Source organism: Thermobia domestica, chromosome 10 (genome assembly GCF_964235325.1).
Source record: "Thermobia domestica chromosome 10, izTheDome1.hap1.1, whole genome shotgun sequence".
Taxonomy (NCBI): domain Eukaryota; kingdom Metazoa; phylum Arthropoda; class Insecta; order Zygentoma; family Lepismatidae; genus Thermobia; species Thermobia domestica.
The window spans coordinates 40,200,835-40,224,959 of record NC_137463.1 but is presented as its reverse complement, the minus strand read 5'-3'; the positions used below and the strand labels follow the sequence as shown (position 1 = coordinate 40,224,959).

Here is a 24,125-nt window from a genome sequence, read left to right as displayed (position 1 = left end):
CCCTCCCCTAGATGACGCCTCTGGTTTTACATTTTTGATGATGATAGAATATGCTTCTTGGGTTGTGCATGGAAAATTAAGTCAACAACGACGGAGGAAACTGTCGATAAGTTATATGGTATTTTCAATATTTTTCTTATTTTGCACTTTAATTTCAGACAATGGACCATCTCTTCAGTCTCTTAGGAATCAAATATCTTCATGCACTCCCTTATTGTCCCTACAGAAATGGTTTAGCGAAGAGAGCTGTTCACTGTCAAAAAAAAGTATCTTCAGAATGCTTGTAAACTCCCTGGACAATTTACAAGCACAAAAATTATACATTACTACGCACTGTAATTAGAAAGGCTAAATCATCATCTAATCTGTTCAAATATGACCTCTTAATTAATGTTTTGATAATGACTTATTGCATCTACAAAAACTAATAGGTGCAGTAGGTGTAGCAAGACCAATATTAGCAGAGATCAACAGCCCAACATTCGCTTGCACGAGTTGAGAGATTTTAGAAGAGTCAAATTGTAGATACCAATATATTTGAAGTACTGGTTTAAGGTGAGATATGAAGAATTCATACACGTAGGAATCATTTATTCAGGGTGTCAAAAGGAAAATTACTCATAAGTAACACCAAGCTCCAATCAAAATATCCTGGTGGAAAGGAAGAGCCCAATCGAACGACATTTGTGGGAACTCGGAAGACTGGTAGGCAACATGAGTAAGTAGGGTTCCCAGATTTTAAGACTAAAATAACCGGGACACCCTATGAAAATCTACAGGATAGTTGTGGCTAGGACTTTCACTATTTCTGGACTAAAATACCCAGAAACCGTATGAAAATTTACACTATATTCATAGTTCATTAATTAAATCTATGTTTCTAAAGAATGGGCAATGCCTGATTTGAGTTTTCGCCGATTCAGCAAGCTTGTGCTTCTTATTTTTGATGTGGTCTACAATATCTTACTTGCCTCCGTGACTGATCTCATATGGCACATTCCACTTTTGAATTAATGTGGTCCTACTCTTGCATATATGAATACTGTGGACATGGATACTATCTTTTAAATTGTCAGAAAAATTACACTTTTTCTTCAGCATGACGATTAGATTGGAAATGAATATACAAAAACACTGTCCACACTTTAAAATTATGTTCACGGTGAAGGGCACGAAAGCACAATTTTTAGTATGATTTTACTACGATACGATACGATATGGGAATATATAAGGGGAGTGAATTGATAATAGGAAGTTGAAAAAAAAAGTGCTTTTAGACTTTGTAATGTCAAAGAAAAGAGAAAATCTGTTTAGTTTCTACATGCTTTGTGGTAAAATACATCGTTAATTGTTAAAATGTAATGCATAGCAATTTATATTGCATAACGGGTCAGGATAAAAGTAAGAACCATATGTAGGGACCATTTTGCTTGTTCCCCTCAGGCAGCGGTTCGCTAAATATGCGTAGGCCATGTATTTTTTGAATCTTTCTTTTATTCTACGTATACTGCTTTTCGTTTCATATGTCTAGGCCAATCAGGACATGAACTACACACACATATTTAAAAGTAACTATAAAATCTGCGTTGCTCTAAAACTCAGTCAGGTATATGTAGAATTGGTTTGGTAATCAAAATGTTAAAGAAATATTTTCAGTAAAGTCAGTCTCAATTCATATATTATGACGGCGAGCTGTGCTCTTCCTGTTACTCATATACAGTATATATATATATATAAAGATTCGCAGGCTCGCGGGCCGCCATTTGGCCATACTGCAGCTCAGATGAAAGATGTATTCTTTAAGCGAACAACACTGTAAATAAACTTCCATAAGTACTCTTCTAAGTTTAGAAAAAGCGAAGAAATATCATGCAATAAACAATATGCATATAACGTTATCTAGTTTGGAGTTTTGTTGCAGCTTGAAGATCCGAGTTCTGGACATCGTATTTCAGAACAATTTAAGGCATGCTGAAGAAACGAAATTTAATTCAGTCATTTTAAAACCTCTGATTATTTCGCGCTTTTCTTCTTTTACTTATATAATATACATAAAAAAATAAAATAAAATAAAAAAGTTACAGGCACAATGATGAAACTAGCACAACTCTTGTAAAACATGCTTTCTTATTATGCACCAACATACAGCTATGTACACATTTAGCTTTGAAACAAAATAAAATTTTACAAAATAAATTGCTAAGATTTCATTAAACAATTCAACCTTCATAAATAACAGAATATTTACTCAATGACCGTAGAGGAAAGTTACAATACATTTATTTAACTTATTAGTATTAGCTGCATACAGTTAAGTCACTTGATTAAAAAAGAAAGTTTAAGGAGATTATTACACGTATACATTATTTTCCTTCCAAAATAGACCAGTTTTATCTGTAAAATGGTTCATATCATTGACTTCACATAACATTAATTAGTGTTTAAAAAAAGTCAAACTAAGAAACATGACATTCAAATTTGAACAGCATAAATATTTACAATTCACTTTCCAATTTCGATGGAACATTGTTACAAGGACACGTTTTTTCTTCGTTCAAATTACTACAATAAATGTATTTGTTCTATTACAAGCCCTACCAAGAAAACAACAGAAAACAGCGGTAGTTGTAAAACACTTCTTAAGTCTCAACAGACACATCTTAAATTAGATGCTATATATATATACATACATGTATTATGTACACAAACTAACAAAAAATGGACCCGAAATTCTCACTCATTCACATACACGCACACTCACTAGGCACGTTAAATCGTCTGATTCACATCCCCCCCCCCTTCCCGTCTTTTAGCATTTAGTGTCCTACTATCAGCTTGAATCTGCGGATAATGTATCTACACTCATTACCCACGGTTCATGAGATTGAGATGATTTTGCTTTACTCTTTCTGGCACATTCTTCAACCAGTTTGTTTAGCTCACTTGCACTATATCCCAACAACTGTTTCAAATCACAGACAAATTTGTAGACAAATCTCTTGCCATGTACCTGAAAATATAAAAATATACATTTATCATATTGACTTCGTTAAGGAAAGAGAGAGAAAAGAAAAATGATCAAAATTACAAAAGATCGTTTCAGGTTTATGATCATGATTTTGGCATCGTTACGAGCTTAAAAATACAGCGGTTGTGCTCGATGTGTAAGCCCTGTCTGTTCGCTATCGCTCTGCACCTCAATTCTCTCGGAGGGAGACTGCGGCACAATGTACCTTTGATCAAATGTGTTCCATTACTATTGAGAAACTTTTCAAAAACTGTCGAGTATGCACGGCTATCGACAGCGCAACGCTTGTTTCAACACACAACAGCTTTGAACTGCCTGTGATAACTTCTTGGACGTTCGCACGAGTACTGCTACCTAGCACTACGTTACCACAAATATGAAACGACTTTCTGTATTTTCATACTGTATAGTTTGTCAGTGATACGTGACCCACTGCTGGATGGTACACGCACGACTTTTGTAAAGTCACGTGAAAATATTCTCTCGTATACTTCTCTAGAGTGGTTGAGTGCGACCCAATCTAGGAATTTCCCAAGCATCCTCTTTCATATGGTAAAACCAAAACCCTTTTTGGTTCTTGAGATATTTTTTAAGAACCCCACTTGCACTCTGTTCTACACTATCGGATTTCTACCAAAATCTAATCAGCTCGAGAGACTGATCAGTAATTTGTGACTAAGGCGTTTGACTTAGTTGCTAAGTAAGTCCACAGGTATGTAATTCTGACCTGGGATAAAGAAATCATGATCTACCAGAATTAATTTGACTACTGGTACATTAATATTCTCTTTTTAAATATGGTGATAGGTTAGTGGAAAAGGCTGAGAAATCCTGTCATACAGTCCACTCCAGTGTTGCCACAGTCCTAGCTCTGGAGTGGGCTGAAAAATAGTACCAAATTGAAACAAAAAGGGCTGAATTCATTACTTTATACCAGTGTAATACATAGCTCTATAACACGAAGACGAAACTAAAAGAGATAAAGTTCTAGAACACCCCCCGCAAGGGCGTCAACTTTCTAAAATGTATGTGGATGCATATCAATGACGGGACGAGTTATGTTTTCAGTTGTCTCGATATTTTTTGGTGAATTTCCTTTTAGTTAAAATCTTTTATGAACACTGCCATAAAGGGCTGTGCTCGATTCTATTCACAATATAGTTCCATTTCTATTCTGTGGACTGCCTTTGACTACGCCAGAGATAGGCAAAGGGGGGAGTGCGGTGCTTGGTTGCCTTTGCACAAACACATTTGGAACAAACAATTATGTTTCAGAGGTTAGAAATTTTAACTTAAATCTCAATGTTTTGTTTATTAATTTTTTGATAATGGCAAATGAGAAGTATTTATTTTATTTTGTTTCTATCTAAAAATCCTGTGGGTGCTGGAGCCCCGGAGCACCCACGTAGTCGGCGCAAATGCTCTCCCGCTCTTCCAAGGGTCCAAATCAAGAAAGTGCTCTTTTTAAAAATTATTTTTAAAATCCAGATAGGAGGACCCCAAACAACCGTGGAAGTAGATGAAACTTTTCTCGCACGTAGGAAGTATAACAGAGGCCACAACTTAAAACGGAAAAGTTATCATCTTCGGTATTGTAAGGAAACCAAATACGCTTCTATTTCAAGGCGATCAATGAATCAAAACTGTATTATGGCCATATATGAAAAAATATATAAAACGAGGAACAAATCAATCATCTCAGAGTTTGTGTGTAAACAGTATGTTATAATAAAATATTAAAGTATAAAGTATTGCACCTTATTCTTGCTTATTTCACGACCGACGGAGGATAATAGACTGTAAGAAGAATATAAGGTAAGTAAACCGACATTTGTAAAAAATGTAACAAGTATTTGAAAATATGACCAGTATTTGTTAAATTGTGCTGAATTGGGTAGAATTGTACCAAGTTTTTCACAAAAGGGGCTGAAAAAGCCAGCGTAGTACCAACGGGCCGATGAACGACAAAAAGGGCTGAATTTGGTACAATTGTACCAAGTGTGGCAACACTGGTACACTCACACACTCAGGTATTTTAACATTTATCTCACTTACTTCAAATTTTGATTCCTAAAAATCGTTAGCTACAGTTTTAAGCTTTCGGTTCTACCCTACTGCCTTGCTCATGGAGAATAAAAATACGAAAACCTAGAAATTGTAATCACCAAGGAAGAGCAGTAAAGATACAATTTGTCCTTTCAATTATTGCTGGCCCTCGTTAAGTGACTTTTCTTCCCCGGCAACTCTATTCCTTTGTATTTCTTTGGTGTTTTTACTTTCGTTATTTCTATTTTCTCCCCTTCGTGAACAAGCCTCTAGGGAGAAGCTGAAACTCAAAGGTGCAAGGACTTCTTGGGAATTAGAATTTGAAGTAAGTGAGATGACTGTCGTAATTATCGCTGTCTATATGCCCTCCAACTTCTCGGATAACATGAACCCACTGTAGTTGTGTTCTATTTCAATTTTTGTTGCTAGTGATATCGGCGAATTCTTTGCTCAGAACTCCCAAAACACCAGAAACAATTGGTAAGAAAAGGTAAGCGATTAAGGAAGGTAATACTATATGAAAGAAATATGCACTTAATATATGGAATATGTTTAGCTTTCCTTTAGTCGGTTTTTAATAGTAGTGCCAGATAGTGAGAAATTGAAAGTAAGTAATCTATGTAATGATGTTGTTCTCTAATGCATCTTTCAATAATTATAGTCCATTCTTTATTTAAATTACCTGTCAATTTTGAAATCTTGATTTCTGGTTCGAATAAAATGAGATTCAAAAGTATTCGTTTTAGTATGCGATAATGATTTATGTAAGAAGAGAAAGATCGTTTATATTGTATCTCTGCTGAAATACATGCTTTGATAGGCTGGAATTTGCTAATCCCTTCTTTTCAGAGTTTCTAGTCTGCTCCCTAATTCTGTTTTGAAGTTCCATTTTCTTATACCATGTGAGTACTTTAATACACATCCGAAATTATTTACAACTAAACTTAAATATGACACAACTACGGTGAATTCATATTATATTAAAAGGAGCTCTCAGCATTCCGTAACTTATTCTAACAAGGCACTTAATATCGAGGTTCCAAATCCTTGCTGACAAGCGTCCAACATCCCCAAGAAAGAAAGAAAGAAAAAAGTAAACTAAAGATCACAAAAGAACATGGGATTGAAAATTTCTTTCACACAAATTAAAATAAAAATCAAGTATATATATATATATATATATATATATATATATATATATATATATATATATATATATATATACAGGGTGTTTCAGATAAAACGTCCAGTGCTTATAAATCCGAAACGGCTGAGAATAAAAAGATGAAACAAAAACTGAGATAGGAAAATGTCATAGGGCGCATCACATGGTGTTGTCGTGGAGACCCCCAGGGCCCTCCTTCAAGGGGGCCCAGGGGCCAACTTCAAATTTTCAAATGGGAACACGTATTGAATCATACCTCATTCAATAGTACTTGAAAAACGGAACATCTTTTGTAGGAAACAATTTTCGATTTGGGCCACCATTTTCAAAATGGCCGCAGAGAGTGGGTCCTGTATCAGATAAAACGTCCAGTGCTTATAGGCCTAAATCAGAAACGGCTGAGAATAGAGAGATGAAACAAAAACTGAGATAGAAACGATGATAAAGCATATCAAGTGGTGGTGTTGTGGTGACCCTCAGGCAGTGTTGGGTAAGTTACTTCTAAAAATGTAACGCGTTACAAGTTACTTTACTTTCTCTTAAAATGTAACGCGTTAGTAACGCGTTACTTGCCCCAAAAAAGTAACTGTTACTTTACTTCGAAAGTAACGCGTTACTAACGCGTTACTTTTAGGTCCGAAACTTTAAAAATGTGAAAAAAAATATGACTTCAATTTTCCGTACTACTATTACTACCGCTATTATTATTATTATTATTATTATTATTATTATTATTATTATTATTATTATTATTATTATTATAACAACAACACTGTATATAAAAAGAAAGATAGGCGGTTTGTATTTGAATATTAAAAAAACTAGTTGATTGCCAACCTCGGTAGTCGTGAAGTCTAGGAGTCAAGGATATTGTTCACGAGCTTCTGAATTTGGGTTGAGAGTCTAGGTTGAGTATTTGGGATCGAGCCAAACACTGTTAAAAGTTATAGGTCACCGGCCAAATATAGTCAAAACTGCTCGGCCCGGGTTTAGAATTGTCAACAACTCGAGCAGTTCAGCTCACAGCTCATTCACTATCGACCCGAACCGAGAAGTGAGCCGAGCCAACAGCTCATCCAACCGACTCGGCTAAAGCCCTCAGCTCAGTGGAGCCGAACCGAGGAAATGGCTCATCCCTACCAAGCCAGCTCCAGCCGGTGGTTCACCCCAAGTGAGCCGGCTCGAGCCATCTTCTCAGTTGAGCAGAGACGAGCTGAGCTTGTTATGAAAAATCTTTTGTGGTCTCGCTATCGAGACGAGACGAGATGCGAGCCGTGTCCCTTCTCGTGAGCAACACTAAAAGTATTCCATATTACTGTTTAGCTTACCTCTCTCATGGCTTTCGTTTTCCAGTGTAATCAGGCCATGATTTCAAGACGACTTAAAACGAACGAGCCATTTATCAAACTCGACTGGACTCGAAACTTGACGCGAAAAACTGAAGCGGCTTGGAATTCGACTCGAGGATATCGAACTCTACTTGAATTCGAGTCGAGTCGAGTTTTAGCTTGACTCGTGCTCATCCCTATACATTAGAAAAAATGGTTGCTTATTATTATTCTGTTAAACTAATTATATAATAATAACAATGTTGTTATGTAAAATTAAAAATAAAGAATATAGAGAAACATACTGTACGAGGTATAATCAACGAGACTCTAGGATAAGCAAAGTGATATGGAAAAACTCCAATATTACATGCCATCAGCAAACTATTTTCTAGTAATAAAGTAGGCCTGCTCATCAGAACACAATTTATTCATATTAACACCTTACTGTAAATCGTTAATTATGGCACCTTAGTTGTTGATAAATATTTTCCGCCGGGGCACTTCAGACACTTTACTTTTAAATTCTGTCCACCATCATCTTCAGCTCTTAAGAAAAAAGTATTCTTTCAAATGTTCGGACAGTAAAATATTTCCGTTCTCCATCTTTATAAAACAACACCAATCAAACTAAAATAGACTACCGGTATCATTGCACTCATAGTTCACTCACTGAATGTATTGATTTGGAGCTGTCAAAATCTACGACAAAATCTTCCAGGTGATTGCAATCAGTACGCGTGATTTCCCTAAGGCTGTCCTCATCTTCAAAAAGCAGCAAGTGGCACTACCAACTTATCTGTTTCTCTGTGTGTCTGTGACTGTCGGTCACTGACATGCGTAGTTCATGCTCGATTGTTTTATTCTGAGAAATTCCCTTACAGGAAAGAAACATTTGTTTCCGAAAAAATATATACATATATTGTAACTCATCCGAAATGTAACGCGAAAAAAGTAACGCAAACTAGGTACGTTACTTAAAAATTTGTAACGCGTTACCGTTACAGTTACTTTGAAAAAAATGTAACGCGTTACTAGGAAACGTTACTTAAAAAGTAACGCGTTACAAGTAACGCGTTACTTGCGTTACGTTACTTCCCAACACTGCCCTCAGGAAACTCTGTGAAGGGGACCGAGGTGCCAACTTCAAACTGATACAGGACTTTTTGCGGCCATTTTGAAAACGGTGCCCCAAATCGAAAATTGTTTCCTACAAAAGTTGTTTCGTATTTCAAGGACTATTGAATGAGGTATGATTCAATACACGTTCCCATTTGAAAATTTGAAGTTGGCCCCTGGGCCCCCTTGAAGGAGGGCCCTGTGGGTCACCACAACAACACCATATGATGCACCCTATGGCATTTTCCTATCTCAGTTTTTGTTTCATCTTTTTATTCTGAGCCGTTTCGGATTTATAAGCACTGGACGTTTTATCTGAAACACCCTGTGTATATATATATATATATATATATATATATATATATATATATATATATATATATATATATATATATATATATACCAATGTTCAAGTTACTGTATGTAAACTGCACGGCTACATGTATTAAATAAATTACTCCTGTGATTTTTTCTTCTTTTCTGATGCGATCGTAAAGGTGTTAAATGTGATACCAACCTTTTTACAATCCACCATCGTCAGAATGTCATTTTTTCCTGCATTTAATAAAGAGGGATTAATAAACTTGATTTTCAATAAAGATCTTTATTATTATTTGTTATTATTATTATTGTGTGTTTTTAGTTTTATGTTGTTTTTTCACGATGTTTTCATAGGCCTACAGCTGACAGAATTTCATGTTCTTTAACTCTGATGGGAATATTTCTTTTGGCTATGTAGCTGTATGATTAAAGCGATAATTACCATGTTCATTTACTTATTGTCACTAATTTACAAGCAAAGTTGTCGATATCATTTTGGAAGCTAGAAGCTACAGTGGCTCTGTATCAGATCAATTAAGTAAATTATATTTCACTTACGTTGTCACTGCCTATGTTAGTTGACATAAAATGATTGACAATGGATATATAGTATGATTAGAAATTCGGTGAGCAAATTGCAGGAGGCAATTCCTTTTATCAAATGGAAAGAAAAAAATAATAATAATCATGGGTTATATAGTCCGTCCAAAATCTGAAACGTCATGTTTTTAAATATCCTGGCTTGAAAAGTATAGGACCTGAAGCAAGCGGTTCAAGGAAATGCAAGGAACTAGTATGCGCTTTATCTCAACATCCATGTTTTAGAATCCTCAGGTACCGGTGAAACAAGTGTCCAATTAGTACTAAAAGTGCACCCCGTACACCAACTTCCTTTATATCAATTCAATTCATTTTGCCAGGTCCAGAGAACTGCAAAATATGATATTTAGTTATTTAGAGTGCATACTAGTTTCCAGTGTAATTCCATAAACCGCTTGCCATAGGGTCCATAGATTTCAAGGTGATGCTATGTTTCGAATTTTCGTCGGTTTATAACTGAACGCAGGAATTTTTCGACCCCTGTATATGATAACTTTTTTTCATCTTCCTATCGTGATATAAGAAATCACCGCCTAGAAATAGGTAGTCAAATCTGTAAACATACTATATATATATATATATATATATATATATATATATATATATATATATATATAACGAATGGAAGCATTCTACACGAAATCTTTCAGTTTAATATCCCACGATTATATCCTTTAGGCTAAGAGAGACGGATGCTTAAGGCAAGTGAATGATGATGAAATCATTAGTAGAAGGAGAACGTGGGTGGAAAAGGGAGTACCCTGAGAAAACCCACGGACACGATGTTGTCCACCACAAACTTATTTGGTCGAGGATCGAACCAGGGATCCCACGCGCCAGAGGAAAGTGCTCTACCACCGAGCCAACGTGCACCCAGCACTCTACATGCAACTAGAATAACACGTGCTAGAATCTCGTGTACCAGATAGTGAAGATATACAATGATAACATAGCTATCGAAATCTGGAAAGAAGATAGCTAATAGTGATGAATCATGAGAAAATAACAAGACTCTCCCCTCCCTTTCGTACGCATTAACACAAAAATTCCCATTAATTCAATGAACACGCAGCGCTATCTCTCCTTAATTTCCAAAGTATATGATAGGTAGTGCTCACTGGTAGTTCATAGGTCACGACACTTCAAACAGAAATATTTCGTATGCATCACACCAATAAATCTTATGTATTCCATTAAACTTGTAAATTAGTCGCAGAAAGCTAAATAATAGATTGTGATGGTTGGTTCTTTAACACATAGAAACCTAGGTTAGACTCGGAAAGCGCACTAAAATTACAAATATTAATGTCCAGAATTATTTATTATTTATTACGGTACCTTTACATATATATATATTAAATCACTTTTAGCATGAATATAATGACTACAGAGAAAAAAAAAAGTACTTGATGTTCTGAAAGTTTGTTTATATATATATAACAAACTTTCAGAACATCAAGTACTTTTTTTTCTCTGTAGTCATTATATTCATGCTAAAACTGATTTAATATACACCTAGAAACCTTGGGTATCTAGATTCAACTAATGAATTAAAACGTAGGTTTCAAGGTATTAAAAATTATAAATGTTTCTTTCGAATTTGCAACAACAATTGCAGAATTTATACCCATACAGATATCCCTAAATTTACGCAAAGCACTGCACACAAATTTAAATTACAGTACCGCGCAACATACAATGTACTGCTTTAAAAATTACTTGATTGTCACAGTGTGACAAAATTCCTCACAGGTTACAACAATTTTCCAAATGAAAGCTATGCAACTGATTCAGTACGACATTAATGAACGTACCGTTCACTGGTGTTAAGTCTGCTCCTTTTTTTAATTGAAAGTTTATACTGTCATCTGGTGGAGAGTTGAGTTGATTTTAGTTTAGCGTCCCGTTCAGGAGCGAAGCTATATGAGACGTGGACCTACTGATTAACGTAGAATCCGAACGACATGAGCTCCCTCATCTGGTGGAGATTTTACATGTTTGATCGAAAAGTTATCCGCTATATATTGATCAAACAAGTATGAAGATATAAACATATAAATAATATAATTGATAGTGATAATACTAGTATATAATATAACATTGTACTTTCCTTGTGTAAAAGTGTAATACATTATGCAGAAGATGGGTAATATATAGTTGGAGAGATGAATCTCTCATTGAGTTATTTTTTTTTATTTAAAGTGGAATTTTGCAGCTTCATTAACTCTAAAAGTAGTTACACTCTTCCAAATTTAATAATTAATTAACTATTACTATTATAATTATCCGTACTATTTACTTGTCACTTTAATCTAATTAAATTATCTTACTCCCTCCTCAAAGAAAAGAAATATTTACAGATACAATGTTTGTTAAATTAAGCAAAGAGAGAAAACTAAATCTGAACCGAATCATTAGTAATAGATAAAAGATTTCTCCTCAAATATCTACTTCTCCAAATTAACTGACTATTCAGTCACAATAGATAATTTATTTATTTATTTATACACATTTCTGGACATTACCGAGACCTATCATCGTAAACTCGTCACATGTGAGAGATATCGTCCCTCGGGAGCACACTTTCGGAGGAAGGGGAAGGAAGTGGCCTGAGAACCATCCCGACATTTGCCTGGTATAAATGAAGAAAATCCAGGAAAAACTTCATTCAGAATGGCTGGCCTAAAAAACTGTTACAGCTTTTAGACCAAGTGTCCTCACCAGGATCAACAATAAAGACTGTGAATTACACCTTATCATAGTCCTGATCTGACTCGTGCTAGAAGCACGCGACATAATGGTTTTCTTACATTGCAAACAAAAGTAATGCTAGAAAACTATTTTGATCCGGCACTAATGTATGAATTTTAACGCAAGATTTATAAAGAGAACAACTATTATTATGTGAATGGCGGTGTGTCAAGAGGTATTGTTTTCTGTTATATTCCGCAAACCTCACTGTTTACTTATTCATACACAATTATTCTCTGGATTACTTCCTGAACCACTACTTAATTAACCTTTTTCCTTTTGTATTTGAGAAAATGAAATCTTTAAGTTTTACGTCCCACGTTTATGCCGGCTAGACTAAAGGAGACGGTAATGACGACAATTGAATGAAATGGTGGAATGAAGAAAGGAGGAGGAAACGGAAGAACACCGAGAAAACCCACATATACGGTGTTGATCCACCACAAAGTTCACTTGGCGCGAGCTGGGATTGAATCAAGGATACCAGAGGTGAACACTACCACTGTGCCACCGCGACCCCTGTATTTGATAAAAAGAGTAACTCTCCGACACATCACACACGTAACATTTGCTCTTTTATGTTCTGATACTACTTAGTAGTAGACGTATTTTGTTTCAATACGAACAAAGTCACTTACCTTTGCTATAATGTCTCCGTCGTAGTAATACCTCAGAGCACGACTCAATTTTTCGTAGTTCATGGTAGGCTTATTTTTTCGTTCTCCCCACAACTGGGCAACCATCTCTGGATTGTTAAGTTTAAATTCGCCATCATCTCCCAGCCACTGAATAATCTCTCTCTGATCTTTGTCCGTGAGAAGTTCCAACAAAAACTGCCATAACTGGATCTGCCCATTGTTTCCTGTAACATTGTTTCCTAAACAAAATTAGAAAAAGAAAAATATCTTACATTTTTAGATTAACCGCTACACATAAAATCGTACGTTATTTACATTCGAGACTATGCTCAGAAATATACGAAAATTTTAAATGCTTATCAATCTCGGACCCATTTTCTTTTCACGTTTTTCAAAATGTGGAAATCAAAATTCTTAAAATACTACTTATTGAAATAATTGTTGTTGTCGACATGTTTCACATTTTCAGAGAACGCCTTCAAATCTATTATAACGTTGTATGACTGGATAACGAACCAAGTAAGAAGAATAGCTATCTTAGAAGTACTGACTAATTCACTAAATAGTATTTTGTGTTCCTAGGAAATTAACATTCTGCAATTTTAACATTCCTTTTATTTCTGCAACATCCTGAAGAAAAAAGTGAGAGAATGATGCTGATAAGCACCCTTAACGCTGTTGAATCTATGCGCCATATTTATATTTTTCACCCACTGATTTACTTCGGAAACTATTATTATTTCTTTGACACGAACTAGAATTTTAACGTTGGATTTTATTGCGTCGAACTAATTAAATAACTCTTAACTTCTTGAGCCTTCGGCGTTGCTTCTTGTCAAAAGATAAAGGATATAAATTTTTGTTTATACAAAAACAAGATTGTATTTTAATTTTATGGTGTCAGAATGTATTTGACGAGCATTTCTATTATAGACAGATTAATAATTTCACACAAACTTGCATTTTTCGATAAAAACCTGACGGAATCGAACGGAAATCCTTATGGTACTAGAAAAGCATTATACCAAGGAAAGAGAATCTATACAGGCTCGAAATTTTGTAAGAATCAATGTTATAAGCATGATTTCAGAAATACAAACAAACTGATAATTCCTGTACGAATAACGTTTCACCTTTGAGCGCTCACGTTTAGTGACGTTACACCAACGTAAGGTGCGACATTGTTATTTGCATTGTGTTTCTATTAATTATTGCAACTCATATTACAAAAATAATGGGGACAGTGTTATCTGTTGTATCAATAATAATTAGAAAAAACTGACGCCAATCTAGTCCAGCACATTGAGATCAGACCGTATTTTTCTGATTTTCTAAGAAGGTGTAAATGCTGTCCACGCGAGCGCTCGAGAGTAAGATGTAGTAAAGAAATTTTGCAAATTATTATGTCAAAATTAAGGTTGGAAGCAAATTCCTTAACAGAAAACAGGAAACATTTTCTTAACAATAGTCCTTCAATAATTTAATAATCTATACGATAGCATATAAAGTGTGGAAAAACGTACGTCTGGATCAGAAGTCAAACCCAAGTATTCGGCTTACCGTGCCAATACATTAACCACTACGCTATCTGGTCCACTTTCTGAACAGTCATATATTCTATCACTCTAAGTAGATGCTCAGCTACTCAGATCACATGGACAGATTTCGATGACTCAACTGCCGTCAAATTTTATGCTTTAGAGGAGTAGTTACGACACACGACGGCGAAGTTCTTGTGCCAAAATAATTGGTTTACAATCGGTGCCCACAAAACTCCTAGATGTTCAAAAACTTTCGAGTAATAGTATTGTTGGCAATGTTCGCAATAGGATATTACGGCAAGAACAATTAGTTGATATTGCATTCTTATACTTAACAATATATTTATTACCTCAGAAACAACTGGAAATCAATTCTCTTATTTGGAAGTACTTAGGTTATGTTCTCTTTGGAACTTGGTTGAAATACATTAGAATTCATTCAGTTAAATTAATTCAACTGTCAATTTAAAAAATCGATGCAAAGGAACAAACAATATATATATATATATATATATATATATATATATATATATATATATATATATATATAGGGGTGGAAAAAAAATCTAAAAAAACTTCATACAAGACATGCAAGTTTGGCCCTCCACTGTACAACACGTGTTGCGGTTGCCGATCGTTTTTTATTTTCAATGTGTCATGTGGACCTTCCTCTTCCGTCAGCAGTAACCCGTTCACCTGTGAGTGTCGTGGTGTGGTAAAATGTTCGACCTGACAGACTTCCAAAGAGGCATGATCGTTGGTGCTCGTCTCGTTGGAGCTACAGTGGCAACAGTGGCGAACATTGTGGGGGTATCGAAAGGCACTGTGTCCAATGTCACAAGGGCATACACAATTCATGGGCAAACGACGTCTGCAAAGCACAAGAATGGTCGAAATACAATCCTGTCAGATAGGGACCGGAGGGCATTAAAACGGATTGTAGCAGCTAAAAAGAAGACCACTGCAATGAAAATTACGTCTGAACTCAATTCCGGCCTACAGAACCCGGTTTCATCGAAAACAGTGCGACGGGAAGTTCATAAAATGAAATTTATGGCAGGGCCGCTATCGCCAAACCCCTGGTCACAGCAATAAATGCGAAGAGGCGTATCCAGTGGTGCAAGGACCACAAGGCGTTGACTCATGAGCAGTGGAAACACGTAATGTGGTCCGATGAATCGACCTTCAGCTTGTTTCCAACAACCGGTCGTGTTTACGTATGGAGAATACCGTCGCAGGCCTATGATACAGACTGTTTGCTCCCAACTGTAAAGCATGGGGGTGGTTCTGTTACAGTATGGGCAGTGATATCGTGGTTTTCTGCAGGTCCCATCATAGCCCTGCATGGAATGATGAATGCTAAGGCGTATGAGGCCATTTTGGGAGACCAGGTTCTACCCATGGCCCAAATATTGTTCCCTGATGGCGATTGCATCTACCAAGATGATTTGGCACCCGGTCACGCTGCAAAAACTGTAAAATCATGGTTTGAGGAGCATGACCAGGAGCTATCACACCTTCTCTGGGTCCCACAATCACCAGATCTGAACATCATTGAGCCATTGTGGTCTGAGTTAGAAAGGCGAGTTCGGTCTTATTACCCTCCACCAACATCCCTTACGGAACTGGAGCATGTTTTGGAGGAACAATGGTACAAAATTCCACACACCACGATTCAGGAGCTGTATACGTCCATTCCACGTCGGATCCAAGCTGTTTTGGACGCAAAAGGAGGCCCCACATCATACTAGGTATGATTTTCACACTTTTGCAAACGTTTTAAATTTTTGTCCAACCCCTGTATATAAAAAAAAAAATCTCCACAAAACAAGGCAGATACCAAACCAAACGTTAACAATAATATGGTTGCACACCACAAGAATCTAGATAGTTCTAACATTTCATCGAAAACCACAAAAAATATAGAAATATGAATAATCAAAAGAGGATGCAGACAACTTGGATTCAGTCTGTAGTTGACGAAGATATCTGTGAAAGAAGTGAAGAAAGATAAAAAAAATTATTTCGTGTGAAAGGTCTCGTAGTAAGAAGAATACTAACTTGAAAGTAAAGTATACAACACACATAAGTTTAATAACGTGATTTTTATATATTTAACATACAAATAAACCGTCAGCACTGAGAAGGTATACCAATAATTTAGATTTATTTCGTAAAGGGAATTCTTCGAAACTGTTTTCTAGCAAGTAATATGAGACTCCACGTTACATTGTATTAGATATCTCATTTTTACGCGACAAGTACAAATAAGTAATTAAAAAAAAAAAAAAAAAAACACCTTGTTGCGTTACTTTACAGATTGTTTCAATACATTTCTTCCATCAATAATAACTCTGCGGATTTCATCAGGATCTCAGCTTATTTTTGCAGGCAAGTCCGTTTTATATAGTCTTTCTGTTTCAACCTTTTTGTAATTCTGTACCTGTGGGAAAATACTGAAATTTGTTGGATAACCGCTACTACTAAACGAATAAGTTTATTATATATCTGCTATATTCTCTGTCGTCAGGTGCCATATTTTAATGTTGCGTGAACTTATTATTAGTAGTATACTAGAAGTTTAATGACTCTGCCTATTAAGTTTATGTATCATTAATAGCACCTGGCAACAATGATGATAAGCATATTTTTCTAGCAGTGACGGTTATCCAACAAATTTCAGTTTTTCTCAAATTTATAGTATAAAATTTTAGGTAACACAATTTAAAAAAGATGGACACAGGCCAAGATGATGCAAAATATCGCACTTATTTGCCAAAATGAAATGAGATTGAAGTTCGTAGTCTATTTATTGATGGACAAAATACATTGAAACAACTAATAAAGCAATGCAACAAAGTAACAAAAGCTGTTATTTTGATACTTACTTGTACTGTAATGGGTAAATAAATTACTAGGACGAATTACGTTACATGCTGCATGAAGTGACGCAACAGAGCTTTAATGAAAATAATTACCTGATCTGTTGCCAGCACCTGAAGATTCCATTACACGTGCAACTGTCAGGCGTGGCACTCTCATTTTAGGCTTTGCCTGCTTAACAATTAGCTGCCCTGTCGTTACACATTGAACTGGACGAGTCTGTTTCTGCGTAACAGCTAAAATAGAACACAAATTATTTACTAATATAGTAAGACAAAAGTGATTTCTTAACTCCATGCACAGAAGAGAAAAAAACAATTTATATTTTTAACTACAGTTTTAAAATTATTTCATGCGCGACGCCTTTCATGATATGTTTCGGATAACGATGACATATAAATAAGGAATAAATAACGGTGAATATTTATACAGTGTGTTCGTAAAGTTGCGCAACCCAAAGTTTGATTGCGTATATCTTTTGATCTCAGAATGATAAAGACTTGAGACTTCAAACAAATGTAAGCATGTTCTATGTAGATATTTCCAAGATCATAACCAATGCTGGAACTTGTAAAGTTTTTGTGTAGTAACGGAAGAAATTACCGTAAGTGTAAAATAAAAGAAAAATGTGCAAAATGAAGAAAATCAATATTCAGTTGTAGAAAACTGATTTTCTGTGGGTGAATCCCTGTGTATATGTGCAGTATGCATCAACATTTATTCATTGGAGCGAAATGTGGCATAGTTCATGCAGTGTTGCCATATAAAGACTATTTAATGCAAGTTCGTAAAATGGGTGTTTTTTCACAGAAATGCGGCCCCTGGCAACAGGTCGTAAAATTACTGCAACAGGTGTGTTTTAGGTCAATTATTGATAAGCAATGCGAATTTACACATAATTGATAACATGAATTTTTAGTCAAAAATTTGCGATATTGATTTGCATGTTTACATTTGCTTCAGGTCTTTATCATTCTTAGATCAAAAGATATAAGCAATCAAACTTTGGGTTGCGCAACTTTACGGAAACATTGTATATGAGATCATTTGCTCTATAGAACAAATGGTAATCAATTGCTCATTTATGCATTCCACTTAGCTCCCATAAAAAAAAAAAAAAAAAAAAAAAAAGTATTATAATGGTTGGCTAAACTGAAATTGGTGTGCAATTAACGTTAGAAAAAAATGCATTTTATAAAATTTGCCTGACCTGCGTCATTTTCCCTGACTTCCCTGACCAATAGGAACCTTGAAATGATAATATGGTAGGAAACAGAACAAAGCATGGTCATGATTTTATCTACAAGAGACTCATGGGCCTGGAACCAAACCAAATAGGGTAGAAGGGGGGAATTCGGAGGTATGTTTTTATAATCTTTTTTCCTCAAGTTATGAGTGTTTTTCTAGTTTTTAAGAACTGACTGTATGTTGCAGGATTTTTTGCACCTACTATGATAGTGATAAGCTTTCGGCATCTTTACTTTTGATGATGCAACATTTAATTGTTGTTGGTCTCACTTCTACCCAATTACCCGCTTGGGGGTAATTGGGTGCAAAATGATTAAAACCATTGCCAGTGCACATAAACCCATGGGGGTGATTGGGTGTAAATGAAGAAAATTCAAGCTTTCATTTGGTGTATATAACTTGTATAGCACTTAAAAACTAATAGTTTTATGTGGCCTAGAAAACAAGAATCGGTGAGTAGAAAAAGAAGTACATTCCAAAAATAAAGGATAACATTCCATGATAACAATTTGTCTATAACTAAATATCCAATGGGATTACGTTTTTGCAATTTTGGGAAATGAAAGGTCTTAACATACGCTACAAGTCTCCCATACAGATATTTTTACGTAAACAATGGTATTTCCGGTAAGCAGTTTTACTTTTCGTTTTTCAAAAGTAACGTGTTTGGGAATATTCTCCTTTTTCTACTCACTGATTCATTATTATACCTTTGTTTTACGTAAAATAAGGAGAAACTTATATCTAAATCTCAAAGATATTTGAATGCCTTTCCAAGCCTTCCAGTTATTGTTTATACCATAGTATATTTTCCTGTGAACTTAATCCAAAATGACATACGATATATATATATAGGCGGTCAAAACTTTGGCTAAAAACTTAAAAAGAAATAAATAAAAAAAAAAAAACAAGAGAACAGGCCCTATTATTCAAACAGAAGATAATAAGACTAACGCTAAATAACTATAAACTATTACAATAGAACATGTGTTGGAACTCTGGATTGATAAATAGGTCATATTTACAGCATCAGCACTATTGGCATACGCACTGGAGGCCTAAGTTAAATAAAATAGCTTAATACGCACAATGCACTAACACAAAAGTATACACCACAAGAGACAAAGATAGCACAGCATTTGAATGAATTCTAAGCAAAAAATGTTCACTTAAGGTATTCCACCCATTTACCCCCACATCATGCGCCCAATTATCCCCTGGGGGTAATTGGGAGGTACACATTTTACGAAAATTTTAACTGCCGCACAGTGAGGATCCAAGATTGCTGCTCTTTACGGCACCATCCTAATGACGTTTTCAAGCAGCAGTAAAAAATCAGGATCAAAACATTAACAGATAGGCGATTTATTGTGACTCAAACCAAAACACACATAAAATCTGAAACTCGGTTTCAAATATGTCATTTCTCAATCAAATCAGTTTTTGTTATTATTACATCCTCCCAAAATTCATCTAAACTCTTTTCTGATAAAAATCTACCCACCCAAAATTTGGGTGTAATTAAATTCCATAAAAATATACTGAAATACAAAATATAAATTCTTAAAAATTTTCCCGCCCAATTACCCCACCCCCACCCAATTCCCCCTTTTACCCTACTTCTCGAATCAGAGGAGGACGCTCTACCACTGAGGCATCATTCTGCCCTCTGATGTTTTTACAGTGCTGAATTCGATTCCTGATAGCAGTCTAATCTTTATTAACTTACAATGCACTACATGGAACTTAATCATTAAGTGCAAAGAGTAGATTTTACTTTTGCAAGTGCAATGAAAAATATACTATTATCTGTCCTTTTGAAACACGCATGTAGTGCTTCTAACTTTGAATGAAATTTCTAGTTTTTTGAACCATGGTTGTGCACTTTAATCTAAAGAAGATGGACGATTAATGAAATTGAATGATCGTGAAATGCCGGAGGTGGAAAGAGAATGTAGGAGGAAACGGGAGAAAACCCACGGACACCATTTAGAAACAACAAACTCGCTTGGGAACGAACTAGGGACTTTTCGCATTAGAGATGAGCGCTTTAACACTCAGCAACCGTGCTCCCAATAGAGTTTCGAGTCTCTGTCAATCCAGTGACCAAATTTTTTCTTTATTTCATTAATTACATATTCTCTTATATAATAATTTAATTATATTAATTTATTCTGGAATGGCCTCATGGCCTCTGATGTTAGTAAAAATGAATTGAAATCTTTAATTCAACGTCTTATTGTTATGCCTTTTAGGCTAGAACAGACGGATGAATAACGGTGAGTCATTATGAGAGAAATAGTGGAAAGTGAATATGAAAGAAAAAGTCCTAGAAAAACCCACAGAAACTCACAAGGCAGCGACTTCTTGCACCTGAAGTGAACTATTGAGCCACCGTGTTCCCCCTCCCCCTCTGGTATGAAATTCTGGAATAAATTGCTGGCAGCGGTCTAATATTTATTAACCTACGATATAGTATAGGTCCTCAAAATAAATAGGCATATATAAAAAATAATCTTTTAAGAGCAAATTAGATTTTACTTTTTCCAGTGTAATGAAAAATATGCGTCATCTGTTTTTCTGAGACACGCACATGCACTAAAGCATGTTCTGCTTTGCACTTTACTTGAAATGAAACGAAATATCTCCTTTTAGACACTACGTTATGGCCTTTAGGCTAACGGAGATGGATGATTGACGACAGAACCCCGATAAAACCCAAGGACCCGAGACTGTCCACCCCAAAATTGAGTAAGAACGTACCAGGGACACGTCACAGAAAAGATGATCGCTCTACCACTGAGTCAGTATGCCCGCCTCTCCCTGCTTGTTACTCCGAGTTCGTCTTTCTTTGTTACCTGATAATACAATTACCTGACATTAAGTGCCAAAAGGTTCAATGTAGGATCTAACGCAGAAAACTATTGTACATCGTACTTCAATTTGCACATTATCTGACATTCATTTACTTGTCAGAAATTTAATAATAATAATAATAATAATAATAATAATAATAATAATAATAATAATAATAATAATAATAATAATAATAATAATAATAATAATAATAATATGTTCCAACTAATAACTCGCTATCTACCGAGGCTCGAGAAATTCCTACAGTTAGGTCACCATGGCGACTGGAAATACGAGACTGCTGGTTAGCTTTTTTTAAATTCCTTGACGATAATATTATGAATTTTTACCTGCCGGTAGTCTGATTTTTATAGGCTTGGATGCGTTAAGGAGATATAATAAATTCGTTATAAAGTTCAAAGTTTTCAATTTACCTTGAATCTTAACATGAATGATCCATCATCAGAGGACATTTTCTGTGGACAATTAGATTTTTGGATCAAAAGATCCAATATATTTTAATCAAAAATTTTCTTGCAGGCTTTATATCTGGAGAACTATATATAGTATAGCCAAACCCAAACTATCACTTAACACAATATAATGTGCTTATTCCGTAGAAAACTAGATTTAGGGGCCGTTCAAAAAATTTATGGCTTCTGATCCAAAAATTACTTATTTGCCAAGTTCGCAATCTTTTGATTCATTTTTTGGATCAATCCTAACATTCTTTTCTGCGCGGTGTAATATTAATTATTTGATTTTTTTTTATCATTCCTAAAATTATTTTCTGTGCAGTGTAAAATTAATTATTGGCCAAGATCGCAATTATTTGATCCATCTTTTTCTATTCACATTGTAAGAAATCGACATGGACAAAAAACGCTATTCGCTATTCGTTTGTAAAATTTCACTTATACTGCCTTCAGTTGCTGTTATCTTTGAAGAATAGCGTGTAGATTGAGGTAAGCTTGTATTTTTTTAAATACCTGTAACTATAATTTAGGACTAAAACATGTAGGTCTACGTATCAAATTCGATTTGTAATACTTGAAGTGATACGTGAGAAAAAAAAAGTTCAGTCTATGATTATGCTGTCTTTTGTACATAATCCTGAAGAATATTATCTACTAAATTTAGTATTCAACCAAACATTCTTTGAAATTTCTACCACCTAAAGGTGTCTCAGTTCTACACTTTTGGAGAAGATAATTTAAACACACCCAGGAGTTTTACTTGCTGAATTGACCTGGGATTCGACTGGTGTAATCAAGTGAAAATGCTATGAAAAATATCAAGCATTAGTACTTAGTATTTAGATTTATGCTCTTTATATGATTATCTTATTAAGTCTATACTCACCAACAAATTTACATTTCCTTAGCAGCTCTAGATGAGTCCAGAAAAGTTCCCCTGGATCATTAGGTACTTTTTGTCGAAATTCTGTCACCTTCATATCACATAATTCTTTTCCTGTGATGTTCCAGTCTGACAAGCTTATTCCTACTAAATTAAACTGTCGTACAGCCCACTGCAGCCAATGGCGAACATGAGCCGATGTCCACTCCAAAGGATCTGAAGGAATTTTTAGCCTTTCTTGATCTTTTCTGTACTGCTCATCCACAACCCATTTATTAACAAACTGTTGAGGTGCTTCGACTGCATAAATTGTTCTATTTTCTTGAAGTTTTTCAACTAAAACAAATAAATAAAATAAAAAAATATGTTGCTGAAAATAATTTGAGTTAAAATTGATACGATTTAAAATAATTTGAAACTTAGAAAAATCAGTAATATGAGAAACAGGGATGCCAACATGGAGCAGCATCGAAAGAACTTGGTTGGAACATACAGTTCAACTAAAACTTGGTATGCAGGCAGTGATTCACTGGTAGAGCGCTCAGTTTCGGTGCAAGGATCCCTGTTCCGATCACAGGTCATATGAGTTTATGGTGGACAGACATCATGTCCCCGGGTTTTTGCTGAGTTCTTCTGCTTCCTTTCAGTTTTCATTCCACGATTCTTTTACAATCATTCACTTTTATTAATAATCCGTCTTCTTTACCCCAAAGGGCATGATTGCGGGACGTTAAGTTAATACTTTTATTTCATAAAACTTCGTATAAACCTTATACACAATACTAATAAAGACTTTATCCAATAGATTATTGTATGATAGGTCAGAGGCACTGGATAAAGTTAAAAGTGAGTGTTTTGGAGGGAGAGGGAAGGAATCCCTGAAAACAAAAGATAAACTGCAACTTAATGTACATTTCTCAAATTTTTAATAATAATAATAATAATAATAATAATAATAATAATAATAATAATACAGCGGAATACGAAGAGGCTTCTGTTTAAGCCTAACATTCCTTTTCGTCGTATACTCCTTACTGAACTTACAACGATACATAACAAAGATACGTACTTAAGGCTTTGTACATACTTTCTAAGTATTGTTTATAATTACGGGCAAAAGTGTTATTTTGAAGGCACAAGCACTAAAGAAGAAGAAAGATATAATTTAAATGTTGGGATTTTATTAAAAAATATTTTGTTAATTTGGTTGCTATGACGACTTGTTTATCTTTTTGATCTCGT

At 35.1% G+C, this 24,125-nt stretch overlaps 1 protein-coding gene across 6 annotated transcripts in view; it reads right to left on the bottom strand.

Annotated features, from left to right (window-relative positions):
* Positions 1-2,108: 2,108 nt before the first annotated feature.
* The window catches only part of Ets97D (DNA-binding protein Ets97D), a 39,930-nt gene continuing 17,913 nt past the window's right edge, over positions 2,109-24,125 (bottom strand). For 4 of the 6 annotated variants that reach the window (XM_081728061.1, XM_081728059.1, XM_081728057.1 and 1 more), the window contains exons 6-9: positions 22,887-23,219; positions 17,516-17,656; positions 12,997-13,235; positions 2,109-3,010 (exon numbers count right to left, since the gene is read on the bottom strand). In XM_081728061.1, the coding sequence (XP_081584187.1) occupies positions 2,831-3,010; positions 12,997-13,235; positions 17,516-17,656; positions 22,887-23,219 (893 nt within the window). In that variant the 3' untranslated portion in view covers positions 2,109-2,830. The remainder of the gene's footprint in view (positions 3,011-12,996; positions 13,236-17,515; positions 17,657-22,886; positions 23,220-24,125) is intronic. The other 2 variants (XM_081728062.1, XM_081728063.1) reach the window with 2 other exon arrangements.